General features: G+C 44.7%; 2 protein-coding genes across 3 annotated transcripts; one reads left to right on the top strand and one right to left on the bottom strand.

The window, feature by feature from the left end:
* Positions 1-43: 43 nt before the first annotated feature.
* On the bottom strand, positions 44-1,944 carry LOC310818651 (U6 snRNA-associated Sm-like protein LSm7). The gene is made up of 4 exons (XM_083689648.1): positions 1,895-1,944; positions 1,268-1,358; positions 1,084-1,155; positions 44-811 (listed from the first exon to the last, which is right to left on the bottom strand). The coding sequence occupies exons 1-4, from the start codon at positions 1,898-1,900 to the stop codon at positions 669-671; spliced, it is 312 nt and encodes a 103-aa protein (XP_083545774.1). The 5' UTR covers positions 1,901-1,944; the 3' UTR covers positions 44-668.
* A 303-nt stretch (positions 1,945-2,247) lies between these two features.
* On the top strand, positions 2,248-10,356 carry sppl2 (signal peptide peptidase-like 2). 2 transcript variants are annotated; one of them, XR_014554766.1, is made up of 15 exons: positions 2,248-2,327; positions 3,062-3,178; positions 3,356-3,538; positions 3,661-3,750; positions 3,845-3,984; positions 4,655-4,797; positions 5,336-5,432; positions 5,534-5,650; positions 5,942-6,023; positions 6,216-6,290; positions 6,403-6,465; positions 6,615-6,714; positions 6,916-6,993; positions 7,250-7,491; positions 8,558-8,680. XR_014554766.1 is itself a non-coding variant. In XM_083690626.1 (15 exons), the coding sequence occupies exons 1-15, from the start codon at positions 2,280-2,282 to the stop codon at positions 8,732-8,734; spliced, it is 1,671 nt and encodes a 556-aa protein (XP_083546752.1). In that variant the 5' UTR covers positions 2,248-2,279; the 3' UTR covers positions 8,735-10,356. The 2 variants fall into 2 exon arrangements, 1 of the variants encoding a protein (XP_083546752.1); XM_083690626.1 differs by having other exon boundaries at positions 7,250-7,410; positions 8,558-10,356.
* The last annotated feature ends 416 nt before the right edge of the window (positions 10,357-10,772 follow it).

The following is a 10,772-nucleotide window of genomic DNA, read 5'->3' on the forward strand; positions in this document are numbered from 1 at the left end:
CTAAAAAGTAAAATATTGAATAAAGTACACATCCGATACAGAAAATAGTAAGTAAATGTATTACATGTGGAATGTAACAAAAAGTACAGCTAAAAAGAAAACACCTCCATACAGTTCAATCTGATTGACAGTCTGATTTAGGGAAAACAAAACATGAACAATACATCATTTAATGTGTGGTGGCAGTATCACCGCGGCAATAAGATGTTTCAGTTGTCTACAGTCAGGGACGAAAGTTCTCCCAACGAAACACAAGCTACTGTATTCAAAATAATCTTTTACACAGAACACAGGTCTATCAGATGAAACAAAATGCATATTTAACAAACTACTCTGTACTAAATCAAATATTCAGATTGACTGTTACAATGATTACATCACAACACAATAGCCTTTTCTCAATTGTTAGGAACACGACTTTGTATCTTCTCCTCCGTCCTCTACTCGCATCCTACTGAACGCGCTGGAGGAGAAGAGCTAGGTTCCTCCTCTTATATATTCACCTCCTATGCTTTCTGAGGACAAAGTGAGCGGCGGACAGAGGAAAGGACGTGAGGAGTCATGTTCCTAACAATTGAGAAAACGCTTAAATCATTTCTTCATTTACAATGAATTCTGTCTTCCAGAGGAGGAGAGGGTTTGGTGTGAGGTAAATGGAAGTAGGAAGTCTAGCCATCCTGTTGCTGGAGGAAGGGGTTGGGGATGGATTCCATGCCATCTTGTGGGCTAATGAGCACCACAGATGTCCCTCGACACACCGCCAGACCCAGCTGCCTGGTGTCCTCTGTCAGCTTGAACTGATCATCAGGGTCTAAAAACAAAGGATTCGAAGAATGAGAGGAATGGCACTTGTTGTTCTTGAAGGTTTTACATTTATTGTTAGTCGCTTTAGATAAAAGCATCTGCTAAATGACTTAAATGTTAAAAAATGTAAATGTAGGAAGGAGGACCAAAAAGGTAACTATACAACAGTGTTAACATAATGGCCTCTCCTCTTGATGGTTACTATAAGTGTTGCGTGAATAACATTTATATTGTTGGTTGAGTTTATATTCATGATATGCTCATATAAGTCATGCTTACCTCTCATGTACTCGATGGTGTCATCCAATACCAGGTTCAACAGAGGATCAAAACCCTTCAGGATCCCACTGGCTGTGTCACATAAAATACACATTATTACATGTCACTGATCATACCACTGATTATTGAACCGAATTGAACAGCTGTTAAACAGCGATGTCACGAGGTGAAAACAGTGACGTACCTTCTCGTCCTCCCTGGAACTTGACGCGGATTGTTTTATCAATGTACTTTGACAAGTCAAATATACTCTCCTTCTTCTTCTTTTCTTTATCCTGAGAGGAAGAGAGGATGAATGAGAGAAAGAAGGAGAATCCTATCACCCACCCCTGTTCTGTCTCGGCTGACAGTTATACAAACTAAATGTATACCTAGACTGTCAAGAGGAAAGACCGGGTCCCCTAATAGAGTGGATAATCAACTGACTTGGTAGCCTCATTGACTGGGTTCAATCCCTGAGGGTTGAGTATGGTTCCGTTTCAATTAATGATTAATTAATTCCGTTTTCAGAATGGAAAAGGCACGTTCATTTTCAATGAGGATTTTTTAATTGATCAATTGGAACAGAAGCATCATGCAAAGAAACGCAGCCCGCCTAGCCGATGTCGGCGGCTTCAGGCTTTTCTATGTCAGACACAAAGCCTGTAGCCGTCGACTTCGGCTAACTCAGTCCTTAGCAATTAGTTGCCAAAAGAATGCTGTAGATTTAGAGGAATGCTGTAAAGACATCACCTCTAAATTAGTAATACAAAGTAACTGAAGAAAGTTAATAAACACGAGGTGGACAGAGAGAGAAAATGATTAGACTCACCGCCATTTTTAAATTGTTTTAGCCACTCCTCCCGACCCTCTGACCCCTGAAATACAAAAAGAATAATTTCACCTTTCACGTTTTTACAGGATTTACAATTATTGCCCTGGCCAATCTTTAAATAAAAATACCATCAACCATCAAACATTTAAATGTTTAATTCTATTGGGAATAAGGAGCGTAGTACGCTGGTAGACCTCTGGCGTTTTTCCTTACATTGATTGACATCTATGTAAACCAAGTATGATCAGTGTGCGCTGACGCTCCGTGAAGATGAACCAATCAATGGCAAACGCACTGCAGAATGTGGGAGGGAAATGTCAAAACAGCTGGTGAGCGCACTGGAAAGCAGTGCGGCGGGGGAAACAATAACAAGCTAGACATCATGAGGGTCCCGATAACCCTGGTTTGGGCAGCTATTCTTATAAAACAGGTGAGATGGTTCGCATGTCTGTTCACGCAAGACACTATGGCAAACATATATGATACAACTAACGCGTGGCCGATCTAAACAGGGTTAGTTTTTGTTTGTGAAACAAATTAGCATGAGCGCTACATGTCTGTTAGCTTGCGGAGATCACTACCGATTGAGGGCGCTGAGAATGTTCATAGCAGCAGCAGGGCCCTGCTGTATCCCGCACAGACATCCCTGCTGCTTGGTGCCACCGTTGAATATACTCAGCGCAGTGATTGCTTCCCTTTATTTGAAGGGCAGTAACGTTTCAGGATTAACTAACTGTCAGTCGTCTAGACAGTTCTTCTTCTGAGACTAGTGTTGTAAATGTCTGCAATGCTTCTCATCTCAAGAGAGCTATTGCTGAGAGCAGCCGACTTTATGCATTCAACTTGAAATTAATGCTTCTCAATATATGGCAGTGTGACATATAACCAGTCCAGATATTACGCCCAGGCCATTTAAACTATTTATAAGGTAATCTCCCGCGAGCAATAATTGCCATTTTTCCTGTGTTATAATGAAATAAAGTTTTAGAATTTCACGATTGTCCCTTCATGGTTGTGTAATGATGTGATAAGGACACTCTCATTGCCATGGTCACCATTGATCAACTCTTGATCAAGCCTTACCATTTATTTGGTGTATCCGTGGAAAGTTACAGTAACAGCTTAGTTCTGCCTTGCCATAAACATTTGTCTGTCCTTTGACAGGTTGTGGGAGAGTATGGAATGGCCCATTTCAGTGACAAGGGCAAAAGCAAAGGAAAGGATTACTGCATATTCTTCAACTCTCAGTGGGCACGTCTACCTCAGGACCTCAATAAAGCAGTAAGTGTCTTCATGTAATCAATAAAAAACTTTGATCACAAAAAGAGTGAAAAAAACCTGAAATGACATACCAGCCTAGAATGCGTACAGAGAATAATCTCACAGAGAACTGCATCTAACTAACTAACTAACTAACTGTGACTGAGCTGGTAATGGTCTGTCCGTTTGTGTTTCCAGTCACGGCTCCAGATCTATGACCTGACAGCCTCATCCTTGTGCTTCCCCTCTGATGTCCCAGAGGGGGGCTTCCCCAATCGCATCCCCATGGTGATGAGGGGCAACTGCACCTTCTATGAAAAGGTCAGACTGGCTCAGCTCAACGGTGCCAAGGGTCTGCTCATCGTCAGCAAAGACAGACTGGTAAGAAACAGTTCCCTCTCTCAGTATTGGGACACAGCAAAAGTAAACTTGGGTTGTAAGTAGTTGAACAGAGGATTGTATATTGGTGGAAATTCCCATGTGTTTGTTTTTCCACCACACAGACACCCCCTGCAGGAAACAAGACTCAGTATGAGGAGATTGACATCCCTGTAGCACTGCTTAGCTACACAGATATGTTGGACATCAGCAAGGTGAGAGAAACCACTGACCGCTGACACAGGAGATATACCCGTCTGTGTCACGACGACTCCACTGACTCTACACCTGTGTTTCCTGTCCTCGCAGAACTTTAGGGAGGGGAGGGAGGTGGCCATGTATGCGCCCAAAGAGCCAGTCCTGGACTACAACATGGTGATCATCTTCCTGATGGCTGTGGGCACAGTGGCTATCGGAGGCTACTGGGCCGGCAGCAAGGACATTAAGAAGTAAGTGAGAGAGGGGAGGGGGAGGGACTGAGAGAGGACATCAAACCGGCATTCAGTTAGTCTACCGAGGCTTTGTTGAATACAGTATTCTGATTCGATCACTGTAGTTGTCATCGTTCAGAACAGGAATGAGGAGTCAGTGCACATTCTATCCATGACTCAAAACAAAGTCGCTCTTGACACGTGGCCAGAGTTGGCCTCAGTTGCTCGGCGTATAGTTGCTCAATTTAAACCGGAGTTAATTAATCGAGGGAATCATTCCCGGAGAGGATTCGTCACAGCTTCACCTAAAATATGTCTTTAGCCAGTTCTAATGTGCATTCTGGATCGTTCTATTTGCGAAACATTCTGAGGACAATGCAGCTGTGACTGGCGTCAGTTGAGGTCAACGGAATGAGTCAGTAGTTTCAGTTTGTCAGAGGCTAAAGGATCCACAGCAGGACTGAGTTATCATGGTGACTAAGGGAAAGGTCAGGAGGGGTTTCTGAACGCAGGGCCGCAGTGGCTCCTTTCACATCATAAGAATGAGTCAGGCACTTCAGTTTGTCAGAGGCAACAGAATCCACTGCAGGACTGACTTAACATGGTGATTAAGGTCAGCGTCAGTCGGGGTTTCTGACGCAGGTCCGCAGGGGCTCCCCTCATTCACTCACATCGTGTCTCCCTGCAGGCGCTACATGAAGCACAAACGCGACGACAGCGCGGAGAAGCAGGACGAGGAGACTGTGGACGTGACGCCCATCATGATCTGTGTGTTTGTGGTCATGTGCTGCAGCATGCTGGTGCTGCTCTACTTCTTCTACGACCACCTGGGTACGTATCTGTCCCGTACCTGACTGTGTCTCTGGCACTCACCCATACCCCCTTCTCCACCAGTGACATCGGAGGACAGGCTCATTGCAATGCATGGGACGGAATGAGGAACGGCATCAAACCGTTCTGCTCTATAATTTCCGTTATTCCATTCCAGGCATTACAATGAGCCCGTCCTCCGATTTCTACCCTGTTCTCCACATATACCCTCACTCCCTTCCACGTTTCACGACAGCGCAGCCTAGGACTACTTAATAAATAAATGCCATTTAACTGACATTAAATCCATAGCCACTGCCATTTATCCAAAGCGACTCGCATTGCAGTGAGCGCGTACATTTTTCAGTATATATGGACCCAGCGGGAATCCAACCCACAACCTAAGCGTTGTTAACGGCATGCTCTACCAACTGAGGATCCACTACTTGGACACACACACACAGGTTCTGTCCCCTTATTGTATGGCACCAAGGCCAACCATACTCCCTAGGTCACTAAGACGAGTGTGCTCATGTCTGTCCTCTCTCCCTCGGTGTAGTCTACATGATCATCGGGATCTTCTGCCTGGCCTCCTCCGTCGGCCTGTACAGTTGTCTCTGGCCCTTCGTGCGGAGGCTCCCCTTCGGGAAGTGCAGGTGAGACTTCCGCGAACACAAATTGTTTACCGATTGTTTACTTTTCTCTGTCACGACTCCCGGCGGTCTGACGTCTTACACGTGTCCCTCTGCGGCCGCAGGATCCCGGAGAACAACCTGCCGTACTGCCACAAGCGGCCCCAGGTGCGCATGCTGCTGCTGTCAGCGTTCTGCATCGGTGTCAGTATCACCTGGGGAGTGTTCCGCAACGAAGACCAGTGAGTTTAGAGACACCGTAGACACGGTTACGTCAACGCACTGGGGGGGAAACAAACACTAATGACTGTACGCACGGCATCTGTTGTTATGCGATTGACAAGCAGAAGGATGATTGGCTACTTAGTTTAATTTGAATAGTTAAGTGTTGACATGATGTGTGTCATAACTACTGAATGCTGTAACGTGAATGAGGCGTATGAGCGGGAGAGTGAGTCATCTCTCTGGCGTCGGGCGGTGACGAGGTTTGTTCCAGGCTGACTGTGACCATGTTGTCCCATATGGTGTGCTAGGTGGGCGTGGGTGTTACAGGACGCCCTGGGGATAGCCTTCTGTCTCTACATGCTGAAAACAATCAGACTGCCCACTTTTAAGGTGGGTGTCATTGCGCAACACATGGGCCCTCTCTGTGATGTACTGTACTGACCGTGCATGTGTGCTGGAATTGTTCAGAAGCAAGTCACCGTGTGTTCAACCTAACCATCGTCTGACTGAATAACTAGATCAGTGGTTGTAGCATCGTGGGCAAGAGACATCATGTAGATGTTTTCTTCTTCTCTCTTGCAGGCCTGCACTTTACTGTTGGTTGTCCTGTTTGTCTACGATGTTTTCTTTGTATTTATTACACCTCGCTTTACCAAGGTATGTTGGTCACAATCATTTTTATTGTTCTGCTTTTTTGACGTTATGGGTAATTTGCCCTCAACAGTCAGCATAGGCTGATCCTATCTTTTTCCTGTGACTTGTTCCACAGAGTGGGGAAAGTATTATGGTGGAAGTAGCGGCTGGTCCCTCTGACTCCTCCACTCATGAAAAGGTACATTTGTCATTTGAGGACTCCAAGCCAGGAACATTGTGTGATTTTTCTGCTGTCAAAATCTCTTTAGGACCTTTTAACTCTCTCTTATTTTATGTCCAGTGCTCTATAATTTCCTGTCTCCTGTCTGCCCTCTGTGTGTCCTACAGCTTCCTATGGTGCTCAAAGTCCCCCGACTAAACTTCTCCCCCTTGGCGCTGTGTGACAGGCCCTTCTCTCTCCTCGGCTTCGGGGATATCTTAGTACCAGGTAACCCTAACCCTAACCCACAGGGTTGTCCCCCCCCCCCCCCCCATATCTTAGTACCAGGTAACACCCCCACCGTGGGACCCACAGGGTTCCCCCCCCCCTGTCTGTGTGGAGATAAAAGCTGCTATCTAGCTGCTACTTGTCGTCACACGCCTTAGTTGATACTGTGTAACCGTCCTCTCTCCTGCGCGTTGCTGATAGGTCTTCTGGTAGCCTATTGTCACAGGTTTGACATCCTCATGCAGTCCTCAAGGATCTATTTCCTGGCCTGCACCATCGGTAAGGTAACAGACCTGACCTGCAGCTCTTTTGATGGGTCTGATTCCACCCTTACTCAGTCACTAACCTCTAACCTAACTTTGTCTCTCTCTCTCTCCCTCTCCCTCTCCCTCTCCCTCTCTCCCCCCCTCCCTCCCTCTCTCCCCCCCTCCCTCCCTCTCTCCCCCCCTCCCTCCCTCTCTCCCTCCCTCCCTCCCTCCCTCCCTCCCTCTCTCCCTCCCTCTCTCCCTCCCTCCCTCTCTCCCTCCCCTTCCAGGTTACGGCGTTGGCCTGCTCATCACTTTTGTGGCCCTGGCTCTAATGCAGATGGGCCAGCCCGCCCTCTTATACCTGGTGCCTTGCACTCTCCTCTCCAGCCTAGCGGTGGCGCTGTGGCGCGGGGAGCTGCCCTTGTTCTGGACAGGAAGTGGATTTGTGGTGAATACCAGTTTGATATGACATGAGTGCCTTCCTTCGGAAACATTTCTAGTGTAATTTTACACAGTAACTAGAATTAAAGTTGAGTAACCCCAAAACAGATCCGCCCGTTCCAACTACTGTTTCTGTCCCCCCCCCCCCCCCCTCCTCTCCCTCCCCCCCTCCCCCCCGCTGTTTCTTTATTTTACTGTGGGTGCTCTAGTCTGCTGCTGAGGGCTCTACTGTCTGTGAATGTCGCTGCAGGTATCATATCTGGGCTTGCCTTTATCTTTTATTCTTCACTTTCATTAGACTTCTGATCTTAGGTCAGTTTCCCATAAAGAGTAGGGCTGCGCTTCATGACAGAAAGTTGTTCCCGCCAATCTGCCCTTGTTCCCTCCCCTTCACAGATCTGATAGGACTGGATAGGTGTAGGCTGCACAGTGAAAACTATGTTGCTTCCACCTATCCAGCTATTGTGTCCTGTCAGATCTATGGAGGGGAGGGAATGAGGGCAGATTGGAGGTAACAACTTTGTGTAATGGAACACAGCCTAGTGCTGTTAGTTAGACACTCCTTCAAGGGCTTGAATAAATATTTTTTTTTTTAATTTGGTCATTTTCTGTGGTGTACACTCTTGGTTAGATAGATTCATCATGAAACTGACAGGATGAAATCAAGAATAATCCCTTGATCCCGTGATCAGGGGAAATGTACACGACCCGGCATTTCTCCTGCCTGCACAGTGTCCTTAGCTTTGATAGAATGACTACTATGTGTCTTGATTTAGTGTTTCACAAGGTGCCTAAGGGCTATTTATATCCTGAAATGCTTTTTCACCCCCTGTGTATTTTAAGTGTTTTATAGCTCAATGTACAGTGATAGCTCTGCTAACAAGCTAGAAACTCCCCGTTAATTTGTGTTAAAACACTTGATTTGTGTTAAAAGTGGCAAACGAGTACACCTAATAAAAGACAATGGAATCTTTTGTTCATTCATCTAAAGCTACTTGTTGACAGAGTAATCACTGTGTTTGTTGCGGTATTCTGGATAAACTGTGGTATCTGTGTGGATCTTTGTTTTCTTTTTTTGTCATCAATAGTCTTTTGTTACTTCCTTGATTTGCTCCACAATGGTCTCATCTGGTTGTTGTTTTTGTCCCCTCCAGCCTCCCATAGAACTGGAACCAATCAACTGTACGCAAACTCCAGCCCCACCCACAAAGGAGCCCCTCACCAAGCCTGAGCCAGAGGGTCCTGACGCAACCAATCAGAGCGACGAGGACTCACCTCCTTCACGTCAGGGCACGCCCCCTCCTGAGCCAGAGGCCAGCAGATCTGACTAAAGGACTACTAGGATGCCATTATCTTCTTCATTTCATGTTTTTCTTTTTTGTTAATTTTTTTACACATAGGATCTCAATTGAACTATATATATATATATAATACTGTATATGTATATGTATATATAATAAACGTATATATATATATACGTTTCTAACGGACATTAATTAAAAACATTTCAGTGCACTTGGTGTGTTAGGATGGAAGAAGGCCAGTAGGCCCTCGCCTGCCGTGGCTGCCTTCACGTTCAGAGTTGCGGAGTCAGCAGGTTCAGCGTTGGGAGTCCTGGATGAGAAGTCAGGCCATGCGTTCAAAGAGCACAAATAAGCTTCAACAACTACACTAGTACTGTCCCCTGCATGTGTTTTAGCTCGACGTACTGAGATGGAATGGCACAGCACAATACATACAGATGGCCAGACCTTTTCCACACACAAATTTCAGGATCTTATCAGCCCCCTATGCAGATTCGCATTACAATTAACCACACTACTATGAAAGAAATGTGTCAGCCACAATTATAAACTCTGATGGCTTGTTCCCTCTAGGTTTCCCTTCCTGTAAGTACCATTACCATCCATGCTAGGGCCTGTTATACATAAACAATGACTGAAACATCATACCCTTTATAATGTGGTGCTATCATGGAGTGTGACTGAACCAAAGGTATCAGATAACGATTTTGGGCATCGGTAGTTGTTTAGTTTTTTCTCTACTTTACACTTGGATTTTTATTTTATTTTGCATGCTATGATTTTGTTTGAACCTGTCAGAAGTACAGTGTATGCTTTATAGCACACACTGTTTATATATTGGCGGTGCAGCAGTTGAAAGATGGACTGTTTTTTCTAGTATATTTGTTATTCATAATGTCTTAAAAAAAAGGTTTTTGGCCTTTCTGGTTGGTATCCATGATCAGAGATGGTATGTCTGTGTACTGCTTTTATGAAAACATGAAACACTGTACTGTACTTGTTATGTGCTGCAGTTGACTTCCTTTTTTAACAGTGACAGACAAGTGATAATTTTGATGTTGGAGATATCTCATCATCACCAGCGGTCTTAAGAACCCGTAGTGTATTTTTACTCAATACATTTGCACAATGTTTTTAATTCATCGAGTTGACATGGGGCTGTCGACATTTTGGGATGTCATACGGTTCACTCTTGTCAATCTCTTATTTACCTGTAGGATTTAAAGAAACTGGACATGTTTTTATCATTGTATACAGTGTTACATATAGGAGACTTTATTTGCCGTTTTCCATTTGTAACCTAAGGATCTCCTCTTTAACACAATATAGGGTGCAATAGATATATTCTGTAGCTAATTGAAATATATGTTTTGTTGTTCTCATTCCATTACCATACATAACAAAAAGGTTAAGAGTTATACACTACAATCATATGGGTCCACACAAGTACCCTGGTCAGTACTGAAGATGTATGAACAATCTATTTGGGTCAAAGGTCAGATGAAAGAGGCTCATTATATGGGGTGCTGTGCCCTCTGATTCATTTGGGTGCAAGTTCTGCAGGACATGATGAGATATTCACCAGTATAGTTTGATGTCACCAAGTGGTTTTTAATACCTCTGTGTTGAAGATTACATATAATAAAGAAACCGCATTTATTTGTTTGTATCTTTATTCATTGTGGATTTTGCAACTACGTTCATGATTGAATTTGTCTTAGTTTATCCTCTAACCAACCTTCATATTTCAGGCAAAACAAATATATTGCACTACATCTTATATTAATAAATAGAGGAGCATTTTGGCTGGAAAACATCCATCCATCCATTCCTCTCTAAGCTGGCTGCTATAAGTACTGGTATACATGCGAATATGGATCTGCCCTAGCAGTGGTTTGGGCAGATTGCTGGATCTGAATGTGTCTTTTCATTCTGGACCTCCACCTGTAAGCTGAGGCACACATACTCCTGGGGGGTGTGTAGATCAGCACAACCCTCACAAAGACACGCTTGTAGCTTTCTAACAGCCTCAGAATACTACACCTCACAAGTCGGTAAACCTGGT

This window comes from Argentina silus (genome assembly GCF_951799395.1).
Source record: "Argentina silus genome assembly, chromosome: 18".
Taxonomy (NCBI): domain Eukaryota; kingdom Metazoa; phylum Chordata; class Actinopteri; order Argentiniformes; family Argentinidae; genus Argentina; species Argentina silus.

Coding starts and splice junctions, on each gene's coding strand:
- sppl2 (XM_083690626.1), top strand. CDS start 2,280: ATGAGGGTCCCGATAACCCTGGTTTGGGCAGCTATTCTTATAAAACAG. Junction 5,651..5,941: donor GTGTTCCGCAACGAAGACCA/GTGAGTTTAGAG, acceptor ATGGTGTGCTAG/GTGGGCGTGGGTGTTACAGG. Junction 6,715..6,915: donor CGGGGATATCTTAGTACCAG/GTAACCCTAACC, acceptor CGTTGCTGATAG/GTCTTCTGGTAGCCTATTGT.
- LOC310818651 (XM_083689648.1), bottom strand. Junction 1,156..1,267: donor GTTCCAGGGAGGACGAGAAG/GTACGTCACTGT, acceptor TATGTGACACAG/CCAGTGGGATCCTGAAGGGT. Junction 812..1,083: donor CACCATCGAGTACATGAGAG/GTAAGCATGACT, acceptor CTTTGTTTTTAG/ACCCTGATGATCAGTTCAAG.